This window comes from Lissotriton helveticus, chromosome 9 (assembly GCF_964261635.1).
Source record: "Lissotriton helveticus chromosome 9, aLisHel1.1, whole genome shotgun sequence".
Lineage (NCBI taxonomy): Eukaryota > Metazoa > Chordata > Amphibia > Caudata > Salamandridae > Lissotriton > Lissotriton helveticus.
In genome coordinates this window covers 1179234585-1179249761 of record NC_136070.1, presented here as the reverse complement: position 1 = coordinate 1179249761, position 15177 = coordinate 1179234585, and the positions used below count along the sequence as shown (strand labels likewise).

At 42.6% G+C, this 15177-nt stretch overlaps 1 protein-coding gene across 3 annotated transcripts in view; it reads right to left on the bottom strand.

The window, feature by feature from the left end:
* CHL1 (cell adhesion molecule L1 like) overlaps positions 1-15177 on the bottom strand; it is a 524527-nt gene that overhangs the window by 114281 nt on the left and 395069 nt on the right. For all 3 annotated transcript variants that reach the window (XM_078661653.1, XM_078661651.1, XM_078661652.1), the window contains 3 exons: positions 13843-13954; positions 7157-7323; positions 5792-5957 (listed from right to left, as the gene is read on the bottom strand). In XM_078661653.1, coding sequence (XP_078517779.1) covers positions 5792-5957; positions 7157-7323; positions 13843-13954 — 445 coding nt within the window. The remainder of the gene's footprint in view (positions 1-5791; positions 5958-7156; positions 7324-13842; positions 13955-15177) is intronic.

Sequence of the window (15177 nt, the reverse complement as noted above, 5' to 3'; positions counted from 1 at the left end):
TAAAGCCAGAGGGAAAATTAATACTGCATCCCTTGAACAAACTGATTCGTTTACCTACTTGGGTGTTACAATGGGCAAAAGAATGAATTGGAAGCCACATGTGGATTTGCTGGTCCTAAAGCATAACCAACTAGCAGGGGCCCTTCTAAAAGAACACCGTTTATCAAAAACCAAACCAGTAGCTCCGGTTTTGGCAATTTACCAAGGAAAGGTTAAAGCCTCAATAAGCTATGGAGCTGAACTCTGGGGCTTCGAAAACTTAGTTCCTTTAGTCCAAGCGCAGAACAAATTTTTAAGGGCATTGACCAATCTCCCCCAGTCGACACCACTTAGACCCTTATTTTTAGATCTGGGGTGTACTTCCTTTGAAGAGGCAGCGGGGTATAGACCTCTCGCCTATTGGCGCCGGCTTTGGACCACCCCGGAGTTAGCTCCGTATGCGCAAGCTCTTAAGCATACTAGAGAAGCTGATAAATCAAACAAAATCTCATAGCTACAAAGGATTAAGGCTACATTATTGGATATGGGCCTCAACCACTTGTGGCTGGACCTAGAAGTGAATTCTTTTCCCTCGAAATCAAAATTTAAAGCCTTATATAGGGATATGGTCTGTCAGAAGTCCCTTTCTCAGGTGAATGGCGATTCCCTAACAGGTCTTTTTCCGGGTGACAAAATTGAACATAGACTGGAGGCCTACTGGGATACCATTACCAACCCTGGTGATAGGAAGCTCTATCACCAATTTAGAGTGGGTACTCTCCCGATAAAATCATTCACAAAAAGTGGGGGGGGATGCTCAAGACATAAATTGTCACTCTTGTTCATGTGAGGAAGAGACCTAGCCGCATATTCTTTTTGTTTGCCCTGCATATAAGGCCCCTCGCCATAAATGGTTAAACCCAGTTTGTGCTAAAATAAGAACAAGATCTTGCCAAATGGCTTTGCGTATTCTAAAAACTGACACCAGCGAAGTCATAGTTATTGCTATGGCTAAATTCTGGAGCTGGACGTGGGCCCTTAGAAGGAATAGGATGCAGGGCATTATGTAATTATGTAATTATGTAACTAAGTAAATGATTTCAATGAGCTATGGTCTATTCTAGTCTTCTCTAATTTAATTTGCTTATAAGATTGTGACCTTTTTCACGCAAATCTGCATATTTATGGTTATTCCTATGCTTTAAGGAATTATTATCTAGTTTTAAGAAAAAAGGTTTTATGACCTGTATTATTAGTCTGTTTCCTTTTAATGGAATTGTATTGAATTTTATCTTGTGACACCGTAATTGGTTTTAATAAGTTATGTCTTGATTTTTTTCCCTTGCTGTTTATATGTGTCTTTTATGATTGTTTATGATCGAATAAAGACTAATTGAAAAATTGAAATTGAAATAAGGTAAAACTGACCTACAACTGTGAAGGTACAAAAGAACAGCCCGTGGGCTCTCACTACAGGAGAAGTCACACAGAAGTTTATATGAAAAGGATTTCCTTGGAAGATGACAGACACCCTTCCTAGATAAGTGCTTAATTTGAGCTGGTGGTATCCGATGTTCACCACTGGCACTTAATTTGTCTCCGGTGCTCAGAACCGGTACTTATCGGTCAGCACCACTCTAAGTCTACCCCATGGAGGCACTGCTCAACTAACTTTGAGATTAGCAGAACAACAGTTGTTTATTAATACATTATACATTAAAAAAACTACTAATACCTGCCTCCCCAGCCATTCCTTTAGCTTTGGGGACCTGGAATAACCAGCTGCCTCCTGGTCAGGGCCCTGGCACTTAATATTTTACAAATTAAACACTGTTTAACAATTAAGGATTACATCCAACTCTTATTTAGATCCAAATTAAATAATGTTGCACATCAAGGAATGTGTGCAGCTTGAAACACAAGTGTTGTAACCAAACGCAGGAAGGAAAAACGTGCCTAGTTTTACAGAGTCACAAAATCAAAAGTTACAATGTCAATTTTCAGTACAAGTAAAATATGCAAAATGAAAATAGTGGCTTCAAACGAAATGTAATAGTTTAAAAATGTAGTGAGTAGTTCTACTCACACACACAAACATTTTTTACCTGTACACATATTTAAGCCGGTATTAGCACTTTTTATAAAGGTTAAACGTGGATTTGCACTCATTAAGAATCTATTGGTACATGAGTGCTTAACATACACCTGTAAATACCTGCCTACATTCCGCCACCCATTACCCCCCCCGCCGTAGTAGTATGGTGGGGGGACTGCGGCGGACGGTAAGACCGTCTGCCGCTTTTCCGCCCGGTCGGCAAGTCGACCGGGCGGAAAAGAGTTTCATATGGTGGCGGTGTCTGCTAGACACCACCATCCATATCAGGATGCAGACGGGAGGGAGATGCCGCCACGGTAAGGCATGCATTTTTTTTAGTTTGGGGGCCCGTTGCGGGCTCCTAGGATGTTGGGGGGCACATGGGGGGTACCTATGGTACCCCATTCATGTGCATGCACAACATGGCAGGCACCGCGCGGTGCCTGCCACATTGTGCATGCACATGCAGGACATGCATTTTTGGCCACCGCCCGCCGCAATGTTAAAAATGCAGGATGCGCCCGCCAGTGTGGTGGGCGCATCCTAATGTCACTCACGGGACCCCGGCACATATGGCGAGCGGTCCCTTTTACCGCGAGGATGTCCGCCCACCATCCTAATGATGCCCTTAGTTTCCGTAAAGTGCCCAAAAGTCATGTGGGTCAGGCGCATTACATACAACTATTAACTGAAGAATGAGTAGAGGAGTCCTTGTCACAGTCTTCCAACTTCTCATTCATGTTTCTCTTGTCTATAAATACACAGAGAATTAGCTCATGGGCCCATTCATTTTGGGTCAAGTCTGAATATGCTATTTTTCCCCACCTTTCCGTCTCAGGCAGGAAGTTGTTTGAATGTTTGCAATGTCTTGTATCTGGGCACTTTTCAGTACCTTATACGTCAACATGGTTCAGAAACAGCCAGCATAGATAGTGAGCAGAATCTATCAATTTTAAAGCTAACCCATAATTAAAGTTACCCCATAATTAAGGACAATTCATCAAACCATTCAAGATTAGAATTGATACCTCTGTACATAATGTATTTCTCTTTTTGGTTAGCACTAGCTGTGATTGCTTGAAAACTCCCCAGTTATGGGGCCAAAATGTTGCAGGGTCAGTAAACTTTACGTTGTTGGTGATTTTGTTGTATAGATGGCTACACATGAGCGAGAGAGTGCCTTCATTATTACCTTCCTCCATAAATCCACTCCATCAACTCACCGAGGTGTCTCCGTGGGCAGACCAATCACGTTGTAACCCGAAGGATTGGGTAGGTCGGGTCGATGTTAGAAGTCCCGATCCATGCTATGACACTCCATGCCGTCTTTCCGTGTCTCCGCAGAGACCCGACAGGCAAGACCCGGAAAGGGTTGGTCGTGACACAGGAAGTGCATGCAAAGAGCCAGTGAAAAACGGAGGTCGTGAAGAAGAGGGCGGGCCAGTTTGGAGACCGGGAACGAAGGAAAGGACGCCAGAGGAGGAGACGGAGAACAGCCAGCAGGATCAGACCAACGTGACAGAGCCCCGGAAAGCGGACGACGCCGAAGAGGAATCAGACGAGCCGTGGTGTGAGGACTGGTGGAGTCCCCCGGAGGATGCTGGAGAGCGGCCGTGACTCTGGAGAGTTACGGCAGGGCCGGTGAGTGGGGTGTTACAAGGGACAGAGGGCGGAATACGGGATGGTGGTGGACCCGTGGGAGGTGGTAAAAAAACCTGAGGGTAAACTCTGCATCTAGTTATCCTGACATTTCGTGCTTGACCCGCATAGAGTGACTTTTCGCACTTGCCCGTTGTACTATACTCTGTTTGTTAAGGTTTCTAGTTGGCATACGATTACGCATCCAAATAGGGTGTGTCGATCAATGTTTTGTTACTACACCTGTGTCCCCATATATGTTCTTTGATAGGTGTGTCAAACCCCTATTACTTTCCTAAAAGCACTGGATAGCAAACTCCCCTTTACTTTCCTAAAAGCACTGGACCCCAGATCAACTCAAAAACAAACACTGTGGTGTGGTGACGGTATAAATCTTTGAAGGCTCGTAGAATTAGTTTCTGATGGCCCCTTTCTTTTTACCTCTTTTATGAGCCTCCGGGGAAAACCTGCGGACTCGGATGAAGAGGAGCCTGAAACATCAGCGCTAACAACCCTCCTTCGAGAAGAAGAAAAGTCGGAAGAAGCCTATAGCGATTCACAAACCTTTGTTTCACACCCAATTGTTAATAAACAACCTATTCGCACTTATATTCAGCCTCCACGCCTGTTTATCCGACCTGCGCTCCCACACGGACCGACTGAAGTCCGTCCGCCATTCTATCGGGAAGTGGGACCGCCCGCCCACAAGGCGGCGTTCCTACAAGGCTAACTAGAATAGGACCTCCACCATGGTGGTCGTATTCCCCATATTTTGCATTGCCGCGGGTGCTGCTGGCAGCAACAGCAACCACTGCAATGTAAAAACGGCACAATTCACATTTTCCTGCACTACGGGCAGGCACCATGAGGTGCCTGCCACATGGTGCAGGGAAATGTAGGGGGGGCACCATAGGTGCCCTCCAAACCCACAACAAACGTGCCCAAGGGAAAAGGGGGCCCGTTACAGGCCCCCAAAGTCCATCCCCACTAGGTTTTCCATGGCGGGTGAACCGCTATGGAAAGGCTGGCGGGTATGGACCATCGTAATACCTACAGTGGTTGCCTGGTAGACACCGAAAGGAAAGATGCACATTTGCAAATAAAGGTGCCATGCACTTTTGTTCTGACAGATCCTTCCATGATTTGTCATAGATTTATTCAAAGACAACAGCAGCAGACGCTGGAGACCATGTGCGCCTTTGTTAAGGGCTATGTTCCAAAATGCATTCATGTTTGAGGCTCCTGAGTACTCAACTACAGTTTTCTAATACGCTAAATGCAACATTTTCTGCTTACAATCTAACTAGCAATCCTACACTGTCCTTCAACTTCTATTTCTGTATTCTAGTCTTCTCTAGCTTCCTCTATGTGCTTTTAGAAAGAATACAGGATTCAAATATCTCCTTTTTCAATGAATCCACCAGATATGATTGAAGCACAGTGAGGAAAATGGAACAGTAAAGAGGAGAACTACAGAGGAAAAGTGTAAATGAATTGCAAGATGGCATGATGGGGACAGTGCAAATTTGAAACAGAAGCATACCACTGTGATGGTGGAAGAAGGTGAAGGAGTGTGAATGAGGAAAATAATGTGATGTCGAATGGAAAGAGGTAGGATCTTGCTTTAACGTTGAGTGAAGGCTTGGACAAGCTTGGATGAAAAAAACTAGAGAAATAAAGAGGGTTAGGTTGATGGGCGAAGAGGAGTGAAAAAGAGAGCGAGAAGAGAGGCTTAGCAAGTAAAAGGAAAAAACAGATGAAGATGAAGAGGGATGGAGTGTTGTGCAAAATGTATGAAAAAGAAGTAAAGAATGGGAAGCACAAGAAAGAGAGAGGTAACAGAGAAGGACATGACTGATCATAACATGTTTGGAGGGCTTTGGACAGTGAAAGAGGGTTAGATAAGAGGATAACAAGAAAATGCATCCCAGGAGAAACCACAGTCCTTGAATGAAAGTGGTGGATGAATGAGAGCAGTAATGGGGGACATTGAAAGCATTCTGGGCTTGGGTGGTAAGCAGTCAGATTTTGGACTGTGAAATGAAAGAACAAATAAAGCACTGATTATTTCTTTGCTACCTGCTTGGTATCGTCTCTTCTGTCTCAAGATTCTCGCCATCCTTTTTCCAGGACAATTTCAAGCTCTTCCTCAGATGTGAGTCCACCTCAGTGCGGCATCGGAGGGTCACAGTTCGTGATCTCAGTACTTGGGGATGCTCTGGTGTGATTGTGGCTTTAGTGGCACCTAAGGAAGCAATAACATTGTACTTATTGGTTTGTGGTACAGTTAAATGGATAATCCAAAGCACTTTATATTGTGCTGACTATATGTAGGATTTAAGTATTACAAGGTTCAGAAGCTACAATATTACAAATGGAGACAACAACAGTCTTTACACACAAAAACATATTCACAGTTACAGCACGCCTGTGAATAGGAAGCAATACATTTAAAGAATAGTAGGAAGCTAATTGGTCTGGTTGTTGGAGCAGGATAAAACATAGGATGAGAATGGTGGTTCTATCTTTGGAGTCAGAAAAAGTAGTTGGAGGTTTGCGTTGCTAAGCCTGTTTTAAATATATGAAGATGAAGCAGGCTTAGCAGGATGCGTCTTAATTAGCAAAGTGTCATCAAAAGAAGTGACATAGAGGAAGTTCTTTGCTCTGATTTTAACCCCACAGTTTATAAGACAACGTGCCAGGACAGTATTGAGCAAAGGAAACCTACTTGCTTTCCATTAAATTGATGGTAAAAGTGCTAATGAGAAGTTCAGGAGGAAGAAACTACTAACATAAGAATATAGCATATCTGATCAGACAACAACAAAGACCTAGAGCTTGATTTAGCATACAGTGTTTTTACTCTGTCACGGTGGTGGAGGATATTACATCTGCCACTTTGATGGACATAAGAGCACTATGTTTCAAGATCACCACCAGTCCAGCAGTGACCTCCGTCCATTCACAGGAGTCGCTATGACAGCATATCCTGTAAAGGTACTGAAAGTTTGGTGCACAGTCGCCATCTTCTAGGCAGCATTGCCCCAAACTTTTATGTATATCAGAAACAGGAGTTTGTTTCTGGAAAGCAAAACAAACAACTGTCACCCACACCCTGGGAGTTTTCTCCCAATGTTGAGGATCTTTATTTTTTGTCTGTTCGGTACAGCTAGGTAAAAAGACAGACAGAAAAACGACATTAGATCTATCAGATCAGATACACCAGCTCTGACGGCTCATACTCCATCAGAGTAAGTTTTCCAATGGTGGTGCCCCTGCTGATGATCTGCCTGATTCATAATTGAGCAGGTTTGTGATGGAGTTCCCAGTCTGCCAAACTCTAAATAAAACGTTATAAACAGGAAATCTCTAAGAGTAAAATGTACTATAGGAACTGTATAGGGCTGTGACAATATGGTAACTTAAAAGTGAGTATTGGTTTACCTCGGACTTCCAGAATAGCAGTGATAGCACTTTTTCCAAGGGCATTAGTGACCAAACAAGTGTAAGCTCCAGTATCTTCCTTCCTTGTATCCAGGATCTCCAGGGTTCCATTGTCATGGGTTAGGAAACGCTGTCCATGCAGAGGTGCAGTACTTTCTTCTCTTGTCCTGATTTTGAAATATTGATAGGTATTAGGCAACGAAGAGAATAATACTAGCACAGATGACACATGTGTATATAAGTATCAGATACATGTCAAAGAGAATAAATGGTGGTGTCCATAACTGGGAAACATAATGTATTTCTTGTAAATGTGTGATCATTTATCAAATTCAAGTGGGAGCCATAATCCACGAGGAACAATACCAAAAAATGCCATAGCAACAGACATGAATCTCATTCTTACCTACTTTTCTGAGTGATTATTTTATAGCAAGGGTGGTTTAGACCTTAGAATAATTTGCTGTGGCCTGCTGCCTTCAAGCATTTAAATTAGCACCATGGTAGCAATCTCTTTATTGCTAACCTAGCACGCTGGGTGCATCCTACATAGAGATTCATCATTCTAATGCTATTGATGGCCATAAAGTGATCTCTGATATCTCCTCACTCACTAAGCAAACCAAAAGGGTTGCTTACTGCCTTGTCTACTTGCTACTCTCCTCTTTCATTTAAGGATCCCTCTTATCATATTGAATTGGGAGACTTGCCAGATGTATGACAGTCTAGTCTGTGCAGGATCTTCTGGTGCAAACCTTTGATTGATAACCAGACTGACATTGGACCATCAGTCAAATTACTTCAGGCAATCTACAATATTTACTTCGGATTCCTCTTCTAGACTCTCTGTCAATACCTTGCAGTCCTAAATAGGATAGGAAATAAATGATCCTCACACACTGGGAGAAAGCTCCCACTATACCAAGACCATTTGCTTTTTAATAACAGAACCCAACTTTGCTGTGCAAGGGCACTGAACAAAGTGCCTGCACAGCAAGCTTCAGTGTCTCAAATAGAGCTGGTGTGCCCGTGGCTCTGACTGGCATCCCTAAACATTGCAGGTATCCTGCCAGGGCAATAGAATACATATTTTTGCTGATATGACAAAACAGAGTACAGCCTGCCAAACGATAAATAAGCCACCTTAGTTTTGTGTTATTTTCCTCCTTTACCTGAATATATTTCTTTGTCCTATGTCATTGGTATGTAAATTAAACAAACATTTAGCTAAGTGAGGAAAAGGAGGGAAGAAAAGCAGACGTAAGAGTTATATTTTAGGACTCCTCATTGGTTAGGGCTAATGGGATCCCACCAGGAAAAAAGTCTGGAAAATGCACTGTAATTTTGCAGAGACATAGAACTTGGTGCTGCAAGCCCTATTTCTGAGTTTGAACTTGGAAGAGGAGGTATATTAAAAACCTAGTAAATACTTCATCTGTGGTGTCACTACCTAATGAGTTCGATAAATAGCTCATAAACCTCCACCATACTTGGGATTGTGGGTTTAGCTGTTTCACTGCAAGTAGGTTTGCTAGCACAACCCCTTAAAGTCCCTACATTGAAGTCCCATCAATTAGCTTCTATTTAAGCACATGTGGTGTCCTAAGCAAACTCATCATGGCCAAATTATTTCATGCCCCAATTCTCTGCACCCTATGTTTCCCTGTTTGCCACCTCAACCCCACTCCTCTCATTTAGGTTTGAGTAAGAACAGTAGAGGTAAACAGGAGAAGTGGTGGGGGCCACAACAGTGATTTATGTTTGCAGGGTCCAGGAAACAAAGCTGACATGCCCTGTCGCCTGCAGTAGCCATCCTCCCTTTTCTCCCTTTGTCAATTTTCCTGGGTCTTACATTATCCAAGAGCTTTTGTTTTTTTAGATAAAATGTACCCATATGTATGTATACATATAGAAGCATTTAGCGAGCCCTCTTTTTCTATTATTGTAAGGTAGCATTGTTCACATTGTGTTTCTGACTCCCACAGCATACAGCAGAGGAGAGCAAGCAGTCCACTTCATCTTTTGACTATCTTCAGTGTGAGTGATCCAGATCACAGACCAACAAATCAATATCCTTCAGAATCAGGGGTTGGTAGGTCAATGTTTCTGAAAGAAATATTACTTTTTGTCTGCTATGGGTGTTAAGACTATAAAAAGGATTAGGATTATTGATAGACACAGGGCTATGGGTAGTCTGAATGTCTAGCGTTAGTGGATAGCAAAATAGGATTATGTGATGATTAAGGGTAAGGAATCGGGCTAGGTTTGTGATTAAAGTTTAAGATCAAGGGATGGCCATTATTGTTATGAAGGACAATGCTGAGGTAGGAATCGTGTGTTAGTCAATGCATAGTAAATTAGAACTAATGTTCATTTTAAAGGGGTTTATATTGGCTACTTTATTGTCTTGACACTCTTTACCATGATAGAGATCCACGGTTCCCAGAATGAACCATGTGAGCAACAACTGTAAAGCATAAGGGATTTTTACGTAACACCTTGAGAAGCACATTGACCAAGGTCAGGGATCTGGTAAAGAATCCAGTGCAGATAAGAGAGCAGGCCTGTAATGGCACTAAAATGTCCTTGAGGTATTGTACTGTATTTCAGCATTTATATAGTCTGTACTATCCCTATGTGGGGTGCTGAAGCACTTGCCTACATGAGTAGCATGCAACAACATATAGGGTGTGTGGTTATTTTTGTTTTGATCCTATTTGGGAAGTGTCTCCATGTCATGTGTGATGACCATGAGGTGTGGTTATAGTGTTAAGGGACACAGTGCATAACACTGTGTTGGATGATGAAGTGTAAGAGACGAATGCACAGTTGTATGGTTTTCAGTAGGTTGTTAGCTTTGAAAAGCCCTGCAGATCCCTTCATGTTTTTTCGCTCAATATAGTCTGCTTAGCTGGTTACTGCACTGTTTGTCTAATTTTCTAATCTTGTCTAATCTGATATTTTTTGTGTAGTTGTGGTCCTAAACTGGCATTGTTGGAGGGAGAGAGAAGTGGAGAGATATGAAGGCAATTTTGATTATCATTCCATATCGGAGTGTCTATGTGAGATGTAAAGATGTGGTCAGTTTCTATAGATATTTGGGACATGCAGATAGTTGAGACAACATTAAAGTCCTCCAAAATTGCCCAGTAATGTCTGATAGATCTCTTCAGTTATTCTATGCCTGTTCATTTGGTGCTGTTTGGTGTTTTGGCTGTACAAGAAGAATATATGTTGTACTTTCGTAAAGAGTTCTTCTAAGACATGGAGTGTTAGCCATAATGATTACTAGTACATTTTAAATTGGGCTGCAAAGCTGATATTCGTTTTATAAATTAGCAAATGGAAAACCCTTACCCCGGGGCACAGCAAGAATTTATAAGTGCCAGAACCATAACAAACCAGAAAGAGCACATAAAACCAATGAAAACAAGATGAAAGAAAAAATAAATACATTTAGAACTTCCATCTCCCCATTACAAACAGTTCCAATCTATGGACCTTTATGTAATGTTACTCAGGTTGGGCGGCAACCGAATGTATTCAGCCACATGATATAGTGTAGCCACCTGGTGTGCGCAAATAATTAAAGTCCTAAGCAATTTCCAGTGTTTCCAATGCATGTAGGATGTTTTGCTGGGCTCTGAAACTCTTGTGCAATTGGAATCTGAGGTCACATTAATAAAACATTTCCAAGCCCTTTCCACAGTAAATGGGAAGTGAAAGAACGGTGCATTGAATTGAGAGGGAGTGGAGTCTGTGCGAGGAGCACATTCAAACTATGGAAATGTGTTCCTACATGTAGCTGCCTGTAGTAAAAATTCCATGGCTAGAATAAAAATGATTTATACGTACAATATAACATTTTGTGCCTTGGGCATCATAGCCATTAAGCTTAATAAAAAGAAATGGACCTACCCCTGCAAGCAACATCCATGCGAATAGTCTAAAAGCACTACAGCACTTTCCTTTTTTTAATAAACAGTATTGGAGAAATGACTGATGAACAGAAAAAGAATTACTGTTGACTGGGGATATCTAGCAAGCAATTTCTTTGAGATTGGTGCTTCTATCTATTTTAATTAATCAACTATATTAGCTTGAAGTGATTAGGTGTGGAGTAGGTAACCATACTTTTTGTAGGTGCTCAATAAACGAGGGTTTGGGGAACTTGGAACAAAACTAATCTTCCCGTTGGTGAAGTAACTGATTTCTTTTGGGGTAAAGAGTACCAAGCTAGAGGTGCTCCACATATTCACATGCTGTTATGAGTAACAATGCACCGAAGTATGGAACAGACAGTAATGAGTCTTTCCTGTCTTTCATTCACCAGTATGTGACATATGCCATGCCAAAAGGATGGCAGGGAATTGCTTTGGAGGTCCGTTGTGGTCCCCCGGGGGTTGGGGGGTTGGACTTGGGGGTACCTATGGTACCCCCATTCATTGCCATGCACAAGGTGGCAGACACCACGTTGTTCATGACAATGCACAACATGCCTCTTTGGCGGTCGTATCCTAATTGGTGATGCGGCACCGTCGCACTGCTGGTGGCCGGTTCCAGCACCGCTAGGGTGGCAGGCGGGCAAAAGTCCGCCCGCCATCCTAATGGGCCCCAAAGTTGTTAGTTTGGCTGACAATAGTTAGAACATTTAGAGGCAAGTAAAGGGGTCACCCATTGAAGTCAATCCTCACATGCAATTTAATATAGATCTCATTGGAGAGGAATATTTTAATCACATTTAATCTTAACTTGAAGAGGTGGGAGGTACCTCTGAACATAACCACTTTTACATGTATTCTCTCTATTAATGGATGAACAATAAACTAGTGAGATGTCACACCTGTTTATAGATATATGGATGGACAGCTACTCTGTTTTGACTTGTTTTGCTGTGAAAAGGAGCAATGATGAGTATATGTCCTTGAGTATTATGAAGTAAGTATTGAGTATTTGTACTGTTGGGATATTTTGGTCTATTGGTAATTTTTATGCGTTAACTAATATGCGTGTTAAAGTGATTAAAGATTGTAAATAATGTAAAAAATAATTAAACAGACGCTCAGTCTGACTTGTACAAAATCATGTAGGAGTAAACCCCTATTGGTACTCAACATCGACCTCCATATGACGTCAAGCATGATAGCGTTATGCAGGTTCAAAGCTTTTCTTTCCAATGCTTTTCTTTTGAGTGACAGATCACATTCATGATTTTGAATCATTTAATGCAATTTAGCTGTCATGTCTTTTCATTAATCAGCCTTTAACATTGGGTCTTCCGAAGAGAAACTGAGACAAGTGTAAATTCTATGCCCTTTGCCTAGCCACTTAAGCTAGCTTAATAAAATGATCAATGTAATGACATAGAAGTGCTCTCTATGTCCCTTGTGCACCTGCAGGCCCCTCCTTCGACCAGCCACTTGGAGCTTGATTCACACAAGCTTTTAGTTAAAAGGTCTGACATCTGCTTCCTTAGGAATGCTCATATATTTACAGCAGATTTCTTTTATGAAACTCACAAAACATCCCATTAGTACTGAAACCTACACATGTTGTAAAGTTCAGAAGTATAGTATTGACCTGACTGTGAAGAATTTATGAATGCAGATTTTCCACAAAGATAATAGGTTATGCATTCATACTTCTGTTGCAAATTTATATTAGCAAACCTTTTGTTTCTCCTGGGGAAGGTTTCTCCCAGTTGAGAATATCATTTACTTTACACTCCTGTTCAATTTGTGGGGGTTTCTTGTGCATTCAGTCCAGGGAGGAAAGTATCCTAGGCCTGATTTACAAAGGGCCTCTGTACTCATTGCAGAGCCCCCACAGTCGTAGGGGAGTCTCTTCACTCAGGACGGAATCTCCGCAACGATAATTGTCATTGAGGACATTCCGCCCCGAGTGTGAAGGCTCTCCCATGACTGCGCGGCCTCCGCCACGAATACTGAGGCCCTTTGTGAATAAGGCCCCATGCGTTTCCAGGATGGGAAATACCATGTATTCTTGTGGGTGGATGGTTAACTGTAACAAGTTTGTGTGTGCTGACAATTTTTTGGATCAAACACATGATGAAATGTTCACAGACATGCTCCTAACCCTAAATTTGAGAATGTGGAAATTGAACCCTTCTGGTAGAAAATGTATACTTTCCTAAATGAACCCTGCATACATAAGCCCCACAAATCCTAATTCTATGAACTAGGACTGGAATTTCACCAGAGACATCCCCTTGCAGTTGGATGCAGAGAGTGACTGCACTCACTTGCAAGGGGATGTCTGGGGGGGGGGGGCTGCCTTTAGGTGGTGCACTGAAAGTTCAGCCCCCTTTTTGAAGCACACTTCATGTGTGGTTCCTAAAGACGTATTTGCTTGTGCACCATGTTGGTAATAAGGTGCGAGTGCAGAGACAAAGAGATTCCCTCATTTACATGTGGCCACGTCCTCATGCAAATGAGGGAACACCCTCTAATGATAGTGCTGGATCGACATGTGCGCCAGTGCTATTTGTATTACAAAAGGAGCCACACAAGCATCTGCTGCCCCCTCTGCAATACCAAAGTACCCTGGGGTGCACAAAGTAGGCATAAATGCCTGTTGCACCCCCAAGACACTTCTTTAATATGGGCCCAGGACTACAAAGGACAACCAAAATGCAATCATTATCAAAACTCATTGCAAGTACTTACCAGGATATGACTGCAGTGGGGTAGGAAAACACATCACAGCTCAGGAAAGTGCTAGTTTTGGACACAGCAACATATTCTCTACTGTCGGATGTGAGCAGCAGTGGAGCGATGTCTGCAAAGTAAAACAACAATTGTTTATTGCACACTCAGAAATTGAAAATAATAGGATCTTAGGTAGGTTTTCTCTCGTATGGTGATTTTATTTTAAACAATCTCTTATTATCAAACAACAAAATTATACCTACAGTGTAAGCTGCATAATGGGCACCTATGTACAAAATTAACTTAGATTAGCATTACTACAAATATTATTATTATTATTATAATTGTTGATGGTTAAAACATGGCTACGTTCCCTTTGGGTATATCCTTCTGAACTTAGGTGTGTTCTTAGCTCTTCACATAAAATCCCCAAAAATTCAGCTTGTGCCTATCTAAATCCCATTACCCTCAACATGTGCGGATATATGTAATTAAGTAATCCCTATAGGACTGGGTCTTCTGAAAACCATTAGCTTTGGCCCTTGTTTGATTCAAGATGATGCCCTATCTCTTTTGGTAGAGCAATGCGAAGGGTCTACTTCTGGCTAATTTACGGTTGGAAGCAGTTTTTTCATCTATTTTCTATTTTGCACTTTTACTGACAGTAAATCAGAACATTTGCTGTTACTGCTATTCTGGACACAAAAGGTTGTTACTGCTATTCTGGTCAGGGTCGAGTTTGTTGCTTTCAAATGTGCCCTGGGGCAGCGCAGACTCTTATTGACTGAGAGCCTGCCTGTTCCCACTGGCTACAATTGAAGATGTGAGCAGCCTAGCAAACACGCCCATCACTTCCTTCATTGGACCCAGAGCTGAGGACCATGAAGGGCTGAACAGTTTCGCTTTCCATTTACTGTGTCCTGCTTTCACTGTTAACAGCAAACCTGCATTAAAAGAAGTGCTATCTTGTCTTACACTTCACGTAGAAAAGAGGTAGGGTTTAAAAAGATCACAGGCGAGAAATCAACACACACTAAAGTGGAGAGAGAGACACGCAAGGGACTCAGCTTGGAAAACACACACAAATACACACACGTGAAGTGTTTAACCCCTTCGCTGCGGGGGCAATTCCGCCGCATTGCTAGGGGGGTGGGGCGGCCGCACGGCGCTCCCATGCTCGTGACGGAACCGCTCCGTCACGAGCCTCGGGTGCGCTGTGCTTATGACGGAGCGGTTCCGTGACGGCCCCGCCCGCTCAATGGAACGTCCAGCGCAGGCGCGGAATCCGCGCCGCGCAGGCGCGCCTAGCGGGCCGTGACGGAACCGCTCCGTCATCAGCATAGCGCGTCCGTA